Source organism: Myripristis murdjan, chromosome 4 (genome assembly GCF_902150065.1).
Source record: "Myripristis murdjan chromosome 4, fMyrMur1.1, whole genome shotgun sequence".
Taxonomy (NCBI): domain Eukaryota; kingdom Metazoa; phylum Chordata; class Actinopteri; order Holocentriformes; family Holocentridae; genus Myripristis; species Myripristis murdjan.
Window position 1 is genome coordinate 34,272,527 of NC_043983.1, and position 20,616 is coordinate 34,293,142.

The following is a 20,616-nucleotide window of genomic DNA, read 5'->3' on the forward strand; positions in this document are numbered from 1 at the left end:
CAGCAGAAGTCATTATATTTTGCCAGCGGTTATGGACTGATATGTCCTCCCGACCTGCACCCCAGTCTCATGTGCCACAGCAGCTCCCTGTTGCCTGTCCTGCTGCTCCGTTCCAGAGCCCATTTCAGGGAACCCGACTGGCCTTTGGGGGCCCTCGTAGCCACCAGCTGGCCAGGCGCCGGCTTGCTGCTCAACAGCGTGCTAGTCGCAGCCCAGCCATCAGCCTCGGCACCCTGGCAAGCTTAGCCCGGAGCCCAAGCAGCCCAGTGTGTCAAGCCACGAGCCCCAGCAACCAAGTGAGTCAAGCCACGAGCCCCAGCAGCCAAGTGAGTCAAGCCACCAGCCATAGCAGCCTAGCTACCAGCCCAAGCAGCCAAGCTACCAGCCATAGCAGCCCTAGCAGCCTAGCTAGCCCAGCTACCAGCCATAGCAGCCCTAGCAACCTAGCTAGCCCAGCTACTACTCATAGCAGTCCAAGCAGCCTAGCTAGCCCAGCTACCAGTCCCAGCAGCCTAGCTATTAGTCCAAGCAGCCAAGCTACCAGCCATAGCAGCCCTAGCGGCCTAGCAGGCCCAGCTACTAGCCTCTGTGGACTGGCAAGCCCAGCTACTAGCCTTAGCAGCCGAGCAGTACCAGTCCCAGTTCCCATGGCCAGACAGGCTGTCCCGGTTCATGTCACAGTACCTCAAACCCGAGTGGCTGCCCCGGTTCCAGTTCCCAGGTCCAGACTGGCTGCCCCAGTCCCGGTCACAGTCCCCCGTGCTGGATCAGCTTCCCCGGCACCAGTCCCAGTTCCCCGAACCGGACTGGCTGTCCCAGTCCATGTCACAGTCACAGAACCTCAAGCCGCACCAGTCCCAGTTTCCCGAACTGGACCCATTGCCCCAGTCCATGTCACAGTTTGCCGAGCCCGACCGGCTGTTCCGGCCCCGGTCTTGGTTCCTGCCCCAGTACCCCGAACCGGACTGGCTGCCCCTGTCCCAGTGCCCCGAGCCAGACTGGGTGTTCCAGCCACTGCCCTTGTCCCAGTTCCCCGTACCAGACTGGCTGCCCAGGTTCCTGTCACAGTTCCCCAAGCCGGACCCACTGCCCCAGTCCATGTCACAGTCACAGTACCTCGAGCCCGACTGGCTGTCCCGGCCCCAGTCCCTGTCCAAGTTCCTGGAGTGGACGTTGCCGCTGCCCGGCGGCCTGGAGTGGACGTTGCCGCTGCCGCTGCCCGGCGGCCTGGAGTGGACGTTGCCGCTGCCGCTGCCCGGCGGCCTGGAGTGGACGTTGCCGCTGCCGCTGCCCGGCGGCCTGGAGTGGACGTTGCCGCTGCCGCTGCCCGGCGGTCCCGAGTCCACATTGCCGTTGCCGCTGCCCGGCGGCCCCGAGTCCACGTTTCTGCCGCCGCTGCCCGGCGGCCCCGAGTCCACGTTTCTGCCGCCGCTGCCCGGCGGCCCCGAGTCCACGTTTCTGCCGCCGCTGCCCGGCGGCCCCGAGTCCACGTTTCTGCCGCCGCTGCCCGGCGGCCCCGAGTCCACGTCGCCGCTGTCCGGCGGTCCAGAGTCCACGTCGCCACTGTCCGGCGGTCCAGAGTCCACGTTGCCGCTGCCCGGCGGTCCAGAGTTCACCCTGCTGCTTCCGCTGCCTGGCGGTCCCAAGTCTGCACTGCAGGACGTTATGGTCGCTCTGCAGTGTGGTCCCACCCACACTGCAGCCATCCAGGGTGGGTCCGCCTTGACCGCCAGCACTCTGGCCGTCCGCCAGAGCACCTCCTCGTCCATGGTTCCCTGCGCCCTGGCCGTCCGCCAGAGCGCCGCCTCGTCCATGGTTCCCTGCGCCCTGGCCGTCCGCCAGAGCGCCGCCTCGTCCATGGTTCCCTGCGCCCTGGCCGTCCGCCAGAGCGCCGCCTCGTCCATGGTTCCCAGCGCCCTGGCCGTCCGCCAGAGCGCCGCCTCGTCCATGGTTCCCAGCGCCCTGGCCGTCCGCCAGAGCGCCGCCTCGTCCATGGTTCCCAGCGCCCTGGCCGTCCGCCAGAGCACCGCTTCGTCCATGGTTCCCAGCGCCCTGGTCGCCCGCCAGAGCACGGCCTCGTCCATGGTTCCTTGCGCCCTGGTCGCCCGCCAGAGCTCCGCCTAATCCATAGACTTCTGCCCTGGAGATTTTTTGTTTGTTTTGGCCTCCTCCTCCCCCCGTCTTACGACGGCCGTCCATCCATGTGCTCTAAAGACTGTATGGGACGTCAGGAGCCGTCCCTAGAGGGGGGGGTACTGTCATGCCATGAAAATTATGTTTTGTTTTGTTAGGTTTTGTTCTTGTGTCTTGTCTCGTGACTTCCTGTTTTATTTTGATATCCCACTCCTCTTGTGTCAGGTCACTTGCCCTTCCCCTTGTGTGTTTCCCTCCAGTCTGATTGTCTGCCACGCCCTGATTGTTTCCACCTGTTCCCCATTACCTTGTGTGTGTATATATAGTCCGTGTTTCCCTTGTCCTGTGCGAGTTCGTCCTGCTATGTCCTGCTTCGTCTTGTCTGGTCCTGCTTTGCCTTCCACGTCCATGTTCCTCGTCACGTCAAGTTTTACCAAGTCAGGTTTTGTATTTCCTTTGTTACTTTGTTTTGTCATAGTTAAGTTTCATGTTGTTTTGATACTTTTGTCATAAGATATTTCTGTTGTTACTTTGTATTGATATTTAAGTTGTTACTTTTCTTATTAAAAGAATTAAGTTTCACTCTCGTGAGTCGTGCGTTTGGGTTCTCGTTTTTGCTCGGTCTTGACAGTCTCATTGATTACAACTCCACTTTCAACCACCTGCTCCACTTTCCTGACATCATCCAGGAAAATGACGACCGTGCTATTCATATGAGAGGCCGACTTTACACTATCAAAGCCCACCAACTCTCCCACAGCCAGGGCGACCTCCTCCACGGTGTACGAAGACCCGGCACCCACCTTGATGCCGTGTCTTCGCGACAACCGGGAGAAATCCGCTGCTGACTTCCATAGTGGCGTGTGATAGTGGCGTGTGAGACACCAACCATTCAAACAAAGGATGGCCGGTGTTACGGATTAACTGGTTTCCATGTTAACTGGTGACCTTTGTTTGTAAACATCGGGCGTTTCTCGTGGCAACAGCAGATGTTCTAATCACAGCGAGGGGACGCAGCTGACCTCGCGAACGCCTGAATGACTATTATTAAATCTCTCTTATAATTTTCAAGACTTGGCTAACTATCTGCTCAACTTAGCTTGTTGGTGGTTCATGCGTTTTAGTGAAACGGTGGGATCAGAAATCTACTCCATATTTTGCTTTATTTTCTTCAAAATAAAAAATTATCCACCCGGGGTTCGATACCGGGTGTGAAACCAAAAAGAAATATTACAAGTCATTTAATTAGACCACTAGACTAGCGTACGTGTTGCGAAGTCTGTCTGACAATATAACATGTCAGGCAATAACAACCACACGGCCTCCTCCAGGGCTACGCTGCCAGGAGTTGAACCCAGGAAGGAGTCCCCTCTGCCTACTGGTCCTGAGGCTGAGCAGGTCTTCACACCAGGACCACCCCAGCCTCAGGACACATGCACTCAGAAAATTAGACCTAACCAAATTATAATGAAAGAAAAAGAAAAATACAGAAATTATTGGACAGAACTAACGAAATCCCAGAGCAAAATGGAAACATATGTGACCCTAAACAGACAGTACACTGTGACCTACCTGAGCACAGTGTCTGACAGAAAGCTGAGAAGAACACTGACCAAGTCCAGACTGAGTGAACACAGCCTGGCAGTAGGAGAAGGCCGGCACAGACAGACCTGCTGCCCAGAGAGGAGAGGCTGTGCTCTCACTGTGACCAGGCAACAGCAGAGACAGAGCTGCACTTCCTAATTCACTGCAACCAAAAGCAACATATTAGAGACCAATATTTTGAAAAAATCACAAAAATATTCCCAGAATTTGCCTATTTAGAAGACTTGGAGAGACTTCCAGTCCTGCTGGGAGAGAGGGAGAACTGCTGTAGACCGGCAGCCTGCCATGAGCTCCACTGCTCTGTTAGAGCCCTGACCCACACGGCTAATAATCATCAATGCTTACTCATCAGTAATTCATCTGTTGTTACCTACGTTCCATAGCCCCTATTGTTCTCCATGCTCTCTTGTATTGTTTTTCTGTTTGTTTGTTTTTTGTTTATATATTTATATATTGTTTATCTGTCTGCTATGATTGTATTTTGTGTAAATATGCTTTAGCAATGCTGTATAATATGCAGCCATGCCAATAAAGCTAATTGAATTGAGAGAGAGAGAGAGAGAGAGAGAGAGACAGACAGACACACAGACACACAGACAGACAGACAGACAGACACAGAGAGAAAGAGACAGACACAGAAAGAAAGAGACACACAGACACAGAGAAACAGACAGAGAGAGAGAGACACACACAGAGAGACAGACACACAGAGAGAGAGAGAGAGACAGACACAGAGAGAGAGAGATTTTTAAATCAGTGACAGAACCCATCGCTCTATATGGCAGTGAAATATGGGGCCCACTCAGTAGACATTTAAAATTTACTGACTGGGAAAACCACTCAATTGAAAAATTCCATGTGGAATTTTGCAAAAACATATCACACCTGAGGAGACACATCCCAAATAACAGCTGCCGAGCAGAACTGGGTCAGTACCCTCTACAAATCACAATTGAAAAAAGAACCATCAAATTCTATAACCACCTAAAAACAAGCGACCCCCAGAGTCTCCACCACGAAGCATTAAAATGCTAAGAGAAAAACTTGGAGAAAAGCCCCCTCAGTCAGCTCGTCCTGACCCTCAGCTCCTCGACCTCGACACCAGACCCCCAGGACAGACCCCAAACCATCCGGCCCAACCAGATTATCACCAAACAAAAAGAGAAATACATCACCCACTGGGAAGACAGCACAAAGCAGCAAAGCATGTTATTCCGCCCTAAACAGAGCATACTGTGTACCACCATATCTGACCACAGACTCAGAAAGACCCTGAGCAGATCCAGACTTTTTTCTAGACTGAGCGGACACAGTCTGGCTCTGGAGACACACCTGGACTCCCAGGGAGGACAGACTGTGCTCACTGTGCTCACAGGGACAGGTGGAGACTGAGGAACACTTCTTACTCCACTGTGACAAATACAGACCAATTAGACAAATTCATTCATTCATCTTCTAAACCGCTTATCCTCTCTAGGGTCGCAGGGGGGTGCTGGAGCCTATCCCAGTGCTCATAGGGCGAAGGCAGTGAAACGCCCTGGACAGGTCGCCAGTCTATTGCAGGGCAGACAGACAAACACTGACATTCACACACACAGTCATACCTAGGGGTCATACCTTAGTATCTCCAATCCACCTGACCTGCATGTCTTTGGATGGTGGGAGGAAACCGACGCAGACACGGGGAGAACATGCAAACTCCACACAGAAAGGACCTTGGGTGGGAATTGAACCCAGGACCTTCTTATTGTGAGGCAACAGTGCTAACCACTGCACCACCTACCACCTACCCCAGATTTAAAGCCAAATATAAAGAATTTGATACACTCCCTGTTGGAGACAAACTAAAATATCTTTTAGACGAGAAAGCAAAGTGCTGCACACCAGCAGCTGAATATTGTCCCTTTTCCATTAGTATCTACTCGGCTCGACTTGGCTCGACTCTACTCGCCTCGACACGGTTTAGGTGGTTTTCCATTACGATTGAGTAGCACCTCGCCGTGGGTGGAGTCGTCATAGCAAGGCGGCGCACCGTCCAGCTCCCTCTGGATTCTTTGGGCCGCCACCAAGCTCAGAAAAGTCTCCACGTCTTTATTTGACCGCGGTAGCGGTTTGCTTGCCATTTTCCGACTTTGACAACTTCACTGACGATCAATGCGCACGGCCGCTGTTGCCGTTTTTTTTTTTTTTTTTTAAATGTCGGGTTTTGTTTTCGTGCAGGAGTCGCTCTCGTCACTCCCTGTCCAATCAGTTGCCTGCACGGCGTTTACGTCACATTTTCAGCTCGACTCAGCTCGACTCAGCTCGCTTGGAACCCCGGCTGAGTAGGTGCTAAAATGGGACCTGCTAGCAGGTACTACCACCTAATGGAAAAGCTCTTAAACCGAGTAGAGTCGAGCCGAGTCGAGCTGAGTAGGTACTAGTGGAAAAGGGGCATATGTGGCCTCCTGCCACAGACTGAGGGACAACCACGAAAACACCACACAGGAGTAAACCACCTCTCCTTTCCTGTAAATATGTTTATGTTTATATGTATATGTTTAGTAAGAATGATAAGTTATGATCAAAATGGTTCCATTGTGCCACCGTGTTCCTTGTGGCATGACGATTGAAAAATGTTGAAATTGTTAAGTTGTTTATATCTGTTTTTACTGTGTACACTGTATCATTAGTTATCCATGTGTTTATTTATTTTTATTTTTACTAACAGTATTGTCATTATCACTGTTATTTGCTTTGGCAATATAAGCACTGCCTTGTCATGCCAATAAAGCTATTTAAATTGAAAAATTGAAATTGAGAGAGAGAGACAGAGAGAGAGACAGAGAGACACAGACACAGAGGGGGACACAGAGAGAGAGAGAGACAGAGAGACAGAGAGACACAGACACAGAGGGAGACAGAGAGAGAGACATACACACACAGAGAGACAGACAGAGCTCATGGCAGGCTGCCACATAGCAGTCGTCCCTCAGTCGTCCCTCAGTCCTCCCTCAGTCCTCCCTCAGTCCTCCCAGCAGTCCTCCCTCAGTCCTCCCTAAGCTCTACAGCAGTCCTCCCTCAGTCCACCCTCAGTCCTCCCTCAGCTCTACAGCAGTCCTCCCTCAGTCCTCCCTAAGCTCTACAGCAGTCCTCCCTCAGTCCTCCCTCAGTCCTCCCTCAGCTCTACAGCAGTCCTCCCTCAGTCCTCCCTCAGTCCTCCCTCAGTCCTCCCTCAGCTCTACAGCAGTCCTCCCTCAGTCCTCCCTCAGCTCTACAGCAGTCCTCCCTCAGTCCTCCCTCAGTCCTCCCAGCAGTCCTCCCTCAGTCCTCCCTCAGTCCTCCCTCAGTCCTCCCTCAGCTCTACAGTAGTCCTCCCTCAGTCCTCCCTCAGTCCTCCCTCAGCTCTACAGCAGTCCTCCCTCAGTCCTTCCAGCAGTCCTCCCTCAGTCCTCCCTCAGTCCTCCCTCAGCTCTACAGTAGTCCTCCCTCAGTCCTCCCTCAGTCCTCCCTCAGCTCTACAGCAGTCCTCCCTCAGTCCTTCCAGCAGTCCTCCCTCAGTCCTCCCTCAGTCCTCCCTCAGTCGTCCCTCAGCTCTACAGCAGTCCTCCCTCAGTCCTCCCTCAGTCCTCCCTCAGTCGTCCCTCAGCTCTACAGCAGTCCTCCCTCAGTCCTCCCTCAGTCCTCCCTCAGCTCTACAGCAGTCCTCCCTCAGTCCTCCCTCAGTCCTCCCTCAGCTCTACAGCAGTCCTCCCTCAGTCCTCCCTCAGTCCTCCCTGAGTCCTCCCTCAGCTCTACAGCAGGACTGCTGTAGACTGCTGTAGACTGGCAGCAAGATATGTGGCAGCCTGCTACTACAGACTGGGACTACAGTTGATTTTGGTAGCAGTAAATTAGGAAGTGCAGCTCTGTCTCTGCTGTTGCCTGGTCACAGTGAGAGCACAGCCTCTCCTCTCTGGGCAGCAGGTCTGCCTGTGCCGGCCTTCTCCTACTGCCAGGCTGTGTTCACTCAGTCTGGACTTAGTCAGTGTTCTTCTCTCTCTCTCTCTCTCTCTCTCTCTCTCTCTCTCTCTCTCTCACACACACACACACACACACACACACACAAACACACACAGACAGACACAGAGACAGACAGACAGACACAGAGGTATGTGTGTGTCTGATTCTAAGGCAATCCTTCACACACACTCTTTCATCGTCTCTTACAGGAATCAAATTCAAATGAGCTTAACTGGCATGAATTTTATCAACCACTGTTTCTGAAAGCAGAACATACAGACATACAATTCAATTATAATACAATTATACATTAAATATGAATACAAATACATTAAATAATTTACATTAAATACATTTCATATTAAATAGGCAGACACAAATACATTTAATATTTTACATTAAAGTGTATTTTACGTTCTATTGGCAGAGTGTAGTTGTGGAGACTGTTGTTTTGTTGTGTTTGTGACATGCACTGACAAAGTTTGCTGCTTTTATGGCACTGATGCTGGTTTCTTCAAGCAAATGTTGCATCTTTTCGGATAGGGTAAATCATCTGATTATGTTTTAATTTTTGAAAAGAACTTTGCTGTAAATTCACTCACTCACTCACTCACACTGTTGATTTGTAAAGATTCAGTTGAAATCCCTTTCTGTAAATTTATCTCATTATTGTATTGTACTGTATAGTATTTGATAACATAAAGTCTGATATAGCTGTAAATTGTTATTTTATCTTTGAAACTGTTGATTTTGAGAAGGAAATTAAATATTATTGTGGAACTGTTAGTAATTTTCCGACTGTTTATTTGAATGCTTCGGCTATAGACCTACAAGGCAGGGAACTGTGTCTGCAGCCAAGCCCCACCAAGAATTTTTTTTTTCACCAGCCGCCACTGCCCAGATGTGAAATGGAGAACAACCAATGAAAATCCGCATTGGGACACCGCGCTCGGGTGTCAATGCCTCAGCCAATAGCAGCAGAGTAGAGGCGGGTGTGAATGTCTCAGCCAATAGCAGCAGAGTAGCCTAGGAGGCGGGTGTGAATGTCTCAGCCAATAGCAGCAGAGTAGCCTAGGAGGCGGGTGTGAATGTCTCAGCCAATAGCAGCAGAGTAGCCTAGGAGGCGGGTGTGAATGTCTCAGCCAATAGCAGCAGAGTAGCCTAGGAGGCGGGTGTGAATGTCTCAGCCAATAGCAGCAGAGTAAGAGGATCGCATAAAATCCGGCTGTTAAAAGCAGCCGCCTCCTTAAGCCTCTCTTTGTCCCGGATCAAGCGCTGCACTGCAAGGTAAGTCCCACTTCACTTTTATTCATGATGCGTTTTGTGCCGAGGATCAGCAGAGGATCCGGACACTAGTGCTGATGTCAGCTGATGAGGATGCTGTATCAGAGCAGGACGGGCTCGGTGAACTGTGGATGTGTGAAACTTTTGGCCGGTCGATTTTGGATTCTGCTTCCAGACATTGGCAAACGAGAAATGACCCAAACAGACGGGACAGATTTTCTTTATGGCCGTCAGCGAAGCAAACTGAACCAAGGTCGGCCCGAGTTCCGTTTCCAGGAAATATTGCCAGTGTACCCGAGGAGCAAGAAACTTCAGAAGTGCTTTCAAAAAACCATGAGCCTTAAACTTAATAACGATGATGATATTATTATTATTAGGCTACTGTTATGATTGTTATTATTACTATTATTATTATTACCTACTTTTATCATTAAGTACAGAAGAGCTTATGAGCTTTGAACGAAAATAAACTGAAATTAAGGGGGAAAATTAAGAGAGAGAGAGAGAGACTGGGATTATGGGCTATTCTGAAGGGAGCTCGGTGCACCTCTCCGCACAAGGTAGGCCTACTCCTTATTACAGCAGGCTCTGTGTTATTGCAATCAGCCAACAAATTGATTCCGTTTTGGGGCTGTCTTCTCTGCAATCTGTTTTTGAAATATTTTTCTATTTGCGCTATGACTACTTAAAATATGTTTTTTATCCATCTGGATTTAAAATGCTCCCTAGGCGACGCAGGTTCAAACTCTTTGACCTGTAGTTAGACCTGCACTGGTTCTGCTCCTTCTGCCGTGACTTTATTGTATTTTTGATCTTTTTTTCCGCTATGTTCTTTCTGTGCTGCCGGGGTTTTTTTCCCAGATTTTTTTTTCTCTCGGACTGCATCAGTCTTTTACTTGGACTTGGGACTATCATCGGACCAGCTATTTTTCTTTTTTCTCTTTTTGGCTGCTTTTTTTGCTTGATGTAGGCCCATGCTTGGTGGTCCTACGAGTGTGTGTACTGCGTGTGAGAGTGGGTGCGTAGCCTATGTGTATTGGAGTGTGTACTATTTATGAATGTGCTTACGAGAGCGAGTCGATGTGTGACTGTGTTTGTGACGGTGTGTGGTAGGGGTGGGTAAAAATATCGATTCATCAATGCATTGCAATATAGTTTTTCACAATTCAATATCGATTCAGAAAATCCTCTGAACACTGCACTACACATTTCACATTTTTACAAGATAATGAACAAATAACAACAACAGTAACATTATCATTTCCATCAGATGTGTCTTTGCCTGAAAAAAAACAAACAAAAACGAACTGAAAACGGATAACAAAATCAGGCTTCTAAACTTAGTGGAGTGGGTTAACTCAAACTTCAATGGGGCTTTTTCTCATGCACATGTTGGACAATGTGTGCAGGTTTTTCCATCTGCCTTGCAAACTGCACTTCAGGCAGATTATGCTTGTTTTCACATCTCTTAGTGCACACAAGATTGCACCTCTTCCTTTTGTCACCTCTCTCTTTTGCGTGTACATGTGTGTGCCATTATGGAGCAAGGCAACTGGCAGACCTACGCGTATCGACTAACAGTCGTCTTCAGGGTCTGACAAACTGTTAGTCGATACGCGTAGGTCTGCCAGTTGCCTTGCTCCACAATCATTTACTATAAAATATTATTGTTTACCTGAAGACGGAGTGCCTCAGTTTCCTTTTCCTTGGTTGTCTGCACTTTTTACAAAGAGTATAGGACTTCCTTGGTTTATGTTTGAGATCTACTATCCACCTGCCCAACGGAAGAGCACCTGCCCAGTAAAAAGCCCTAAGATATCTAAGCAGCGCTTCCTTTCTCTCTTTTTGCAAATTTTATCATGGAATCTTAGGTCAGTCTGATCACATTAACTACATTTTTTAGAGATAAAACTTTTAAAACGGATTCAGGAATACTTGAGGTCTTTAACGAACGAACGAATTTAACGAACTTGTTGAGTTACAGATGCTAGTGGTTATGTTCAAGGCAGATAATAAAGTACTACCAACAAACCTACAAAAAAAAAAAAAAAAGTTTAATCTTATAGAGAATGAAGGAAGAAGGTGATGTGGAAACTTCGGTCCAGATCAGGCCAGATTGACTGCTGAGAGCTTCTTAAACTTGTACAAACTCCAGTAGACTACATATGAGTTTCCTGAAAATTATGAAGTATATTAAATTTTATCAGCTTATAGTGTTTTGGTTCAGGATTACTTCCGCAAAGGAAAGGTCATTTTAAGCATCAATTTGCAAGGACAACATTAAAACAAATGTGTACTTCAGTGGTGGAACAGTGAAACTCTGGAACTCTCTCGATAATGAGTTAAAGAATTGTAAAAATATATTTCCGCTAAAAAAAAAAAAAAAAAAAAAAAAAATTGGCCTCTTTAAAGAGAGAACGATGAAGTTATGAGCACTCATAAAAAGAGAAAAATCAGGGTCTTTTTCTGTTATTGTTTTGTTTCGTTGCTGCAGATGGGAGTCATCCTTCTAATCTGACACTTAAGCCACTTTGACAAATAGGTGTTGATTCAGTTGGTCATACTAACATTTTACGTTTCTTATGTAAATCAACAGACACAATGACAACTTGAAATAGGCTACATGAAGGCTTTTTGCTCTTGGTTAGGCCTACTTCTTCTGCTGTAAATGCTGTAAATTTTCTTTTGGAAACTCATACCATGTCATGTACGAAACAAATAAACTTGAACTTGAACTTCTGTGAGTTTTTTTTTTGTTTGTTTGTTTTTTGTTTTGTTTTGTTTTGTTTTGTTTTGTTTTGTTTTGTTTTGTTTTGTTTTGTTTTGTTTTGTTTTGATTTTGTTTGTTTGTTTGTTTTTTGAGGGAATTTCATTTATTTTTAGATTTCTGCGCCTTCCATGTTTTCTGTTGCATCCAGCTCCACACTTAAATTATGAAAACCATGGCCTGGATGGATTTGCTTTTAAGAACATGTACAGTCCAGATTTTTTGTTTGTTTGTTTGTTTGTTTTTGGAAGACATCTTTTTTTTGTGTATCGCCATCATTATGCGATTATCCCCGCACTCACGCTGCACTGTCCGCATGCCCCACGTCTTCATGAGGAGTAGCGGTTTTTGGCATGGGCGAGGCGGGCAGCTTTGTCTTTCTTCAGAAACGATAAAAAAAACGTCTATGTCTACCTCTCTCTCTCTCTCTCTCTCTCTCTCTCTCTGCGTGTGTGTGTATGTGTGTGTGTGTGTGTGTGAGGCTTTCCTTCTGCCAGAAAAAACAAAAAAAACAAAAAACAAGAGAATGTCCTTGCAGTCAATCAAAATTCCCTTCAATGTTCTTCTGTTGGTAATTTAAATTGCACTCACAGGTGTACCGAACTGGCACTTAATTGACAGCATATGGCAAAATGAGAAAATGAATAAAATATTGTGCTTCTCACCTGTTTAGCTGTGTTGCCTCATCCTTACAGTTACACCCTATATTGTAAAGGGGACTGGCATTCCAACAGTATAACTCACAAATCCAGTTGGTCTTATCACAGGGGAGAAATGATCAACATGGCTTTACAACGGTATAAGATAGGCTACAACACTATTGGGTATAAATAAAGGGGAGAAATTATAGACTGAAAAGCGGTGCAGAACTTTTTTTGCCTAGTTTATTGAAGTGTGGGAGGTGTGTGTGTGTGTGTGTGTGTGTGTTTGAGAAATAGTGTCTCTCTCTTTATAAAAGGATATCAAAGTTGTCTCTCTCTCCCTACCCCCTCTCTTTCTCTCTCTCTCTCTCTCTCTGCTCCCTCTCTCTCGTCAGATGACCCACTCCGATCCAGTCGTCATAGATTTGGAGCTGCATGCTGGACATGGCAGCGGGGATCTGCAGGTGGGAAACGGTCAGCATGTTCCTCCTTTCTCCTCCGCCGCCCGCCCTCCTCCTCCTCCTCCTCCTCCTCCTCCTCCTCCCCCCTCCAGTCGCTTCCGCCGCTCGGTGCGCTTCATGTGGAGGAACCTGAGGGAGCGCGGCTACATGATGCTGCAGGCCGCACGTCGCTACATCCCAAAGCTAGGTAAGAGCAGAGAAACGGAGAGGAAGGAATAGAAATAAAAATTCCATTAAAGTTCGGGGGGTAAGAGGCTCTCACGTCTCTTGTTTTTTTTTTTTATCTGATCTTCATCACTCTCTCTCACTTCATCTTCCTCCTGCTCCGCAGCGGTAGGTTAGGCCTACTAATCAGAGAAGTAGTCGCAGTCAGTCTTTTAAATTGTAGTCAGAATAGCAGTTTTGGTAGTTATGCTCTACACTCACCGACCACTTCGACCGTGTCCCTTGTGGTGCCCTGTGGGTGGTGCTCCGGGAGTATGGGGTTCGAGGCCCTTTGCTAAGCGCTGTTCGGTCCCTGTACGACCGGAGCAGGAGCTTGGTTCGCATTGCCGGCAATAAGTCAGACCTGTTCCCAGTGCATGTTGGACTCCAGCAGGGCTGCCCTTTATCACCGGTTCTGTTCATTATCTTTATGGACAGAATTTCTAGGCGCAGCCGGGGGCCGGAGGGAGTCCTGTTTTGGAGCCACAGGATTTCATCGCTGCTTTTTGCGGATGATGTTGTCCTGTTGGCCCCATCAATGCAGGACCTTCAGCAGGCACTGGGGCGGTTTGCTGCCAAGTGTGAAGCAGCGGGGATGAGAATTAGCACCTCCAAGTCCGAGGCCATGGTTCTCCACCGGAAAAAGGTGGCATGCCCTCTCCGGGTTGGTGGAGAAGTCCTGCCTCAAGTGGAGGAGTTCAAGTATCTCGGGGTCTTGTTCACGAGTGAGGGAAGGATGGAGCGTGAGATTGACAGGCGGATCGGTGCAGCCTCCGCAGTGATGTGGTCGGTGTACCAGTCCGTCGTGGTGAAGAAGGAGCTGAGCCGAAAGGCGAAGCTCTCGATTTACCAGTCGATCTACGTTCCTACCCTCACCTATGGTCATGAGCTTTGGGTAATGACCGAAAGGACAAGATCGCGGATACAAGCGGCCGAAATGAGTTTCCTTCGCATGGTGGCCGGGCGCTCCCTTAGAGATAGGGTGAGGAGCTGGGTCACTCAGGAGGAGCTCGGAGTAGAGCCGCTGCTCCTCCGCATCGAGAGGAACCAGTTGAGGTGGCTCGGGCATCTGTTCCGGATGCCCCCTGGACGCCTCCCTGGGGAGGTGTTCCGGGCATGCCCCACCGGGAGGAGGCCCCGGGGAAGAGCCAGGACACGCTGGAGGGACTATGTCTCTCGGCTGGCCTGGGAACGCCTTGGTGTCCCTCCTGAGGAGCTGGCGGAAGTGTCTGGGGAGAGGGAAGTCTGGGCGTCTCTGCTTAGACTGCTGCCCCCGCGACCCGGCCCCGGATAAGCGGCAGAAGATGGATGGATGGATGGATGGATGGCTCTACACTCAGCTGTCCAGATGCAGTTCAGCTCAGCTGCTCTGCCATAAATTCTCCCTTTTAACAAAGTTTATAATGTTCAGTTTGTGTTGACATTGTGGAGAATGTATAGCTTTAATTCTGTGTTTATTATTGAGGTTGTAGTTTGCAGAGGTCTTGTACTGGACTACATTATATTGAGGGGTGTTTCAGATTTTTTGTCCTCCCTATTTATATACATCAGTGAGGACAAAATAGTGGAAACACCTCTGAATAAAGTGCAGTCCAGTCCAACAGCAGCACTAACTATGAGCTCAATGCCAAACATAGAAGTGAATGAACACCTCTGTTACCGTGACAACAAGACAAGCTGAGCATTATAGGCAGCAGGAGAGGAAACTTTATGGCACAACAGCTGGATTAGACTGGATTAGGCTGCAGGAGCGTCATGCGGGACAAATGTTTTTTAGAGCAGGTAGCATGAGGTCCAGAAAAAAATGATATGTTTTCTTGTAATTTGATGTGTACGTATATATTCGAAGAGTTTAAGGTTGGAAGTTTTAAAAATGCATTGCTTCAGTTTTAGCATCTCAGCTCACACACAGCTCCTGTAGGAAGCTGCAAGGCACTTATGTCACCACTACTGATGCCTTGCTTGCCAGAAAGCTGACCAAACACACAGGCCAACTTTAGCTGCTGGTACAAGCCAACTACCTTACTACCCTACCTTATGGCACACTGTCTCCAATGCATTTAAATGTGGAACTAATAGCCTTTCAATTTCCATGTTAGAATGTGGGGCTGACGCTGTACTAACCACTTCAACTCATAACATTACACACTGAGATTGCTGGCTGCAGAGCGTGACTTCCAGTTGGTGGTTTGCGCTCCTGGAGCTACACACTGTCATGAACAGGGGTTTTTGAGGTAATAGCATAATTAAATTAATATGGGTCAGGGATCATACAAAATGTCTTCATCCCTCATTCCCCCTGTCTGTGGATCCCTCTTTGTCAGTAGATGCTGTCATTCAGTGGCTGTCCATCATCTACACCTCCATCCGCATCATCACCTCGATCTTCCATCTGACTCAAGACTGCAGAAAGTGATGTGGTAGGTGTGGTAGTTGGCAAAACAGCGCAGTGATGTAGAGATCAGTGCTTACAGTTTTTACTACAGGTGTGTTATTGAGTGTAAAGCAGAGACCATGCGTTCACTTTGGCACAACCTGTAAAAGCATCGGCTGCAAGTGTTCAGGTTTCAGAGGCAGAGCTTGAAGAATCACTGCTGCTGTTTAAATATTCAGAAAAAACCTGACGGCACAGGCCTGGCTGCTCCACGTTTTCATGCCACAAAGTCTTTGATCCAAGACAACTTTGTCCATCAGACAACACAGTTACCTCTGACCCTGAAGTAACGATGATCTCTGATTCCCCCTCCAGCTCCTGTGCTCCCGTCTGACAGCGGGGCTCCTCTGTGAAGATGCTGCAGCCAGACTCAGCTGTTCCCTCCACCGCATCACTGCTCAACTTCCGTCATGCTTTCTGTCATGCTTTGGTTTTCTGTAGTCGATTGGCTCTCTCTGTTGTTGTTGTTTTGTTTTTTTTAATTGGATGTTAAATCAGTTTATTACATGGCTTCATTACATACTCAATTGTTACATACATACATACTGTTACATACTCAATTCTGACTGGCCAACGAGCACATTCTCAGCTCAGCTCAGTCTTCTGAATGTCAGAACACTGTATCACGTGGGTGACCCCGTCCGCTGCTGTGACCCCGTCCGCTGCTGTGACCAAATGGTCTGACATCCTGTGATGAAGGTGCTGAGTCACATTCAAAGCACAACCACTTATTGGTTTCTTTGTGGAAAAGGGTTTACCACTGTGGCTGTGATCAGTCTGTTTATATGAACGATGCATGATAAGCAGGTGAACGTGCAGGAGCCTCAGGTGACTCTGTTCATCTGCTCACCTGTGTATTCACTCAGTCAGAGAGCCTCAGCTGCTCTATGATGTGCTGGTGATGACGAAGATGATGATGATGATGTCACACAGATGGAATGGTTTATGTTTGTCAGTGAAACCAGCAAAAGCACAAAAGCTTTTGCTTGTTTACAACCAATGATGATGGCAGCCGTTGTGGCTTTCTGTCACCTAAGCACTTGTTCCATTAATATTTATTGTGGAAAATTGTGGTAAATTAATTCTAAAATTATTTAAATTATTTCAAATTATTAATTATGCCTTTGTAATGCTCTTTGCAAAATTTATAGTGTCGTTTGTGTCTCCCACTCTGTCTGTCTCTCTGCCGCAAAAAGCAGTGATGAATAAAATGAATTTTAAAAAATGATTCTGTTTTTGTATGTTTGGTGGGTGGGTGGGTGTGGGCGGTGGGGGGCGTTGGCTGTTAGTTAAATGCACCTAAACGCACCATTATAGATTGGGGTGGACGAAGGCTGTTTTGAAAAAACAAAAAACAAAAAACAAAAAAAAAGTTGAGTGAAAGAGGCCCAACAAGGTTCAGGCAGGCTACTCCAAAATCATAATAATAATAATAACAATGAAATAAACAAAATGACTAAATAAAAATATAAAACAGGCATCACATAATGAATTTGCAATGAATCGTAGCCTACATTTCTTACGGTATGCTGAAGCACTGTTATATTATTATTATTATTATTATTATTATTATTATTATCATCATCATCATTATTATTATTATAGGCGTAGTTGTTGTTGTTGCAAACTCAAATGACAAGTAACATCCAACAAATATTCAGTTTTTCAGTTTTAGTGATTTGCTGACTGCTGTGAAGAAAAGCATTCTCTGTTGTTTGTAATATTTCACATAAAATTCCCTGAAAACGAACCCGACGTGCTGTGAGTGCGTCAGGCCGCCAGTGTGATCACAGCCCGGTGCTCGGTGCGGCCCGAACAGGCCCTCCGACTGGGTTACATAATAAAACCTGAAGTGAAAAGACATTTTTAACCGCAACCAGACTTTCAAGATTAAATAAGATTAAAATAATTTTTTAAAAAAATCATCGCTGGAGTCTCATCAGGATTTTGTGTCCAAGTGGCTGCAGGTCCGTGACGTTTTCTTTAAACCGTGTTTCATCCGGTGATCCGTGAGGCTGCCGCTGTTTCTGATGATCAGAAAATTCTTATGAAATAACTTCAAATGATAAAATAATGTAAAAAAAAAAAAAAAAAAAAAAGCAAATACATAAAGTTTTTTTTTTTTTTTACAGTAATGAGAGAGCGGTTTGAGCTTTCCCTCTGTCAGTCACTGTATTTCTGTTCTGTTTTGTTTTTCGTTTGACGTTTTATCTGATTTTTTATCTGATGAGCTGCCTTCGACTCAAACTGCCAGCGGCGTGTTTTCCCCACTGAAACTGTGATAAAAACAAAATGTTGTAGCAGGAGTTTTTGGCTCCTTCTCTAGTTAGATTTTCTGAAATGATCAAACCGCCATGCCATGCGTTTAAACCCCGGATGGAGAGAGGCACAAAGGAAAATTTACATCTGTTTTTAGTATCTGGGGGAACAGTTAGGCGGAGGCCAGAAGGAAGAAGCTTATATTCCTGGTTAAGAGGGTGGGTATGATCCCTACGAATGGACTTTGCTTTCTTAAGCACCTGCATGATCTGAATCTTAGGGCGTAAAAAAAACTGACATAAAACGATCACTTCTCAAAATAGCCTACACTGTAAGGAATTTCACTGTAAAATAACAGTAAAATACTGGCAGCAGGGACGCCAGTATTTTACTGTTATTTTACAATCAATCTACTGTTATTTATTTTAACAGTATATTACCGTATTTTGGATTACAGTATATAATTGTAGGATAACGGTGGGTGTTATGGTAATTTTACAGCGCATCTACCATAATTTATCTAACAGTATAATACCGTTTTTTGGAGTACAGCACATGACAGTAGGATTACAGGGTTATGGTAATTTTACAGCGCATCTACCGTAATTTATCAAACAGTATAATTCCGTTTTTTGGATAACAGAAGGCTACATGACAGTAAAATGGTAAATGGACTGTATTTCTATAGCGCTTTTCTAGGCTACTTACCACTCAGAGCGCTTTACAATGTTTTGCCTTACATTCGCCCATTCACACACTGATGGCAGAGGATGCCATGCAAGGCGCCTAACTGTCCATCAGGACAGAGTCAGTGTCTTGCTCAAGAACACTTCGACACACTCTGGAGGAGCTGGGGATTGAACCGGGAACCCTCTGGTTACCGGGCGACGGCTCTACCTCCTGAGCCACGCCACCGGATAGCTATGAAACATGGTAATTTTACAGTATATGGCAGTGTGTTAAGATAGCGGAGGACACGGAGAAGCAGCGTAGCACGGAGTGAACAGTGTGATTACTCACTCTGACGCTGTTTTCAAGAACCAAGAACCAGAACTGACAAAGAAGAACACTCACTCTAACACCGTTTTCCAGAAAGTCAAGTGCAGGAATAGCCAGTTATAGGCTACATCTTGTCACGCAAAAATGAGGAGTTTGATCAATAAAGAAGTGCTATCATCAAAAAAAGAAAAGAAACATAAGCCCACAATCATCAGATGATGCTGAAAGATAGTGACTGGACTTGAAAAGGGATCATACAGCAGCGCCTGTCTCCACTGCTTGAAAGAAAATACTGTTTAATGCTGTTAAATTACAGTTTGTTATTGTTAACAGAGCATTAAATGTTAATTTACATGTAAGCATGAATATTTAACAGTATTTTACAATAATTATAAAATACAGTAAGATACTGTTGCAATTTACAGCAATTCATTACAAATACTGTTTTATGCTGTTAAATTACAGTTATCTACTGTTATTGTTAACTGACCGATTTTACTGTTAATTTACATGTGAGGGATGACTATTTAACAGTATTTTTCAATTATTGTAAAATACAGTAGGATACTGTTGTAAATCCACCGTAAAAAAACAGTAATTTGTTACAGTGTACTTAACCACAAGTGCCCATGTGCTTATTGTGAAAAAAAAGTAGGTATCTAGCTTATGATCGCGTGAGTGGTGTGTTGCAGATCGTAGGGTGTGTGTTAACCACAAACAGAGAAGTGCAGTGTTGTCTTAAAATCTCTGTGGTTTGTGAGACCACACATCCTGCTGCAGATACCAACGAAGTCAGCACCTGTTAGCTCCCGATTCTTTTGTTGAAAGCCCAAGAACAGACCAGAGTCAGTCTTCAATTTTCTGATGCAATATTTATTATGGTCACATATAAAGCAAGGCAGCGCTGGTCTCAGTGTGACAGAGCTCCCGCAGGATCTCCGTCAGAATGAGCCCCGATATCAGGAAATGATACACATTTATGTTCTTGGGCTGGGCCTGCCCCGTACATACGTTGGACTTAAACGCAACCGAGAATAATTGGCCAGTTACCAGTTAATGTTGACTGGGCGTGTATCTAATGCAACAGACCTAAATAACAAGATAGAGAAAGTACATCTGGCTCCTGCTGTGTCTATCCTCTGCTTAGCAGCCAAGCTGCCCTGAACTATGTAATACATTGGATAATGCAAGAAACATTTAACTATACGGCCAACTGTAACACACCCATGACTGCGATCAGAGGCGGTCCTGGCTAGTTTTGCGCCCTGGGCGAACCATCCCCCACTACCCCACCCCCACCACATCAGGCCTATCATTTGTTAACATCCTATTAACTAAGAATAACACACTAGAAATTACTCATAAAGCTATATCACATATAGCTTACAAAATGTCATGTCAGTGTATAGGAAGTTATTTAGGTTACCATAGACCCACGTATAGCAAAAAAAATTAAAAATTCCACAGTCAGGACGTATTGTTTACCAAATCCACAGACTAACAGGCCAATGTGAACTTGCACTTGTTGTGTTGCAAACACAAATTAGCCTATGGGTGAAATTAATTCCATGACATGATGCCTAAAATTCTAATAGTTGCTAGTTCAGCAAAACTAAAAACCAAAAAAAAAAAAAAAAAAAAACTTCTGTGGCTAAGTGTGTCAACATATTAGCAAGAGGCTAATAAATAGGGTATAGGCTACTGTTTCATTACATGCACAATTAACTTCACGCATAGAGACTTGCATACCTTTATCTTTTGAACGTTTCTCCTCTTCTTCCCTCCTTCTCTTTCTGAACTGGGCACCTGTTGTTTTTTTGGCCTTTTGTCCATGATACTCCATTGACT

At 46.3% G+C, this 20,616-nt stretch overlaps 1 protein-coding gene across 1 annotated transcript; it reads left to right on the forward strand.

Annotated features, from left to right (window-relative positions):
• Window positions 1–672: 672 nt before the first annotated feature.
• LOC115357395 (histone-lysine N-methyltransferase 2D-like) lies at window positions 673–7,541 on the forward strand. The gene is made up of 3 exons (XM_030048791.1): window positions 673–1,106; window positions 2,765–2,915; window positions 6,825–7,541. The coding sequence occupies exons 1-3, from the start codon at window positions 673–675 to the stop codon at window positions 7,539–7,541; spliced, it is 1,302 nt and encodes a 433-aa protein (XP_029904651.1).
• The last annotated feature ends 13,075 nt before the right edge of the window (window positions 7,542–20,616 follow it).

Excerpts from the sequence above, each read along its gene's own strand:
- LOC115357395 (XM_030048791.1), top strand. The coding sequence starts at position 673 with ATGTCACAGTACCTCAAACCCGAGTGGCTGCCCCGGTTCCAGTTCCCA. Across the intron at positions 1,107-2,764 it reads CTGCCCCAGTCCATGTCACA|TCTCATTGATTACAACTCCA; the intron begins GTCACAGTACCT and ends CGGTCTTGACAG. Across the intron at positions 2,916-6,824 it reads AGGGCGACCTCCTCCACGGT|CTCTACAGCAGTCCTCCCTC; the intron begins GTACGAAGACCC and ends GTCCTCCCTCAG.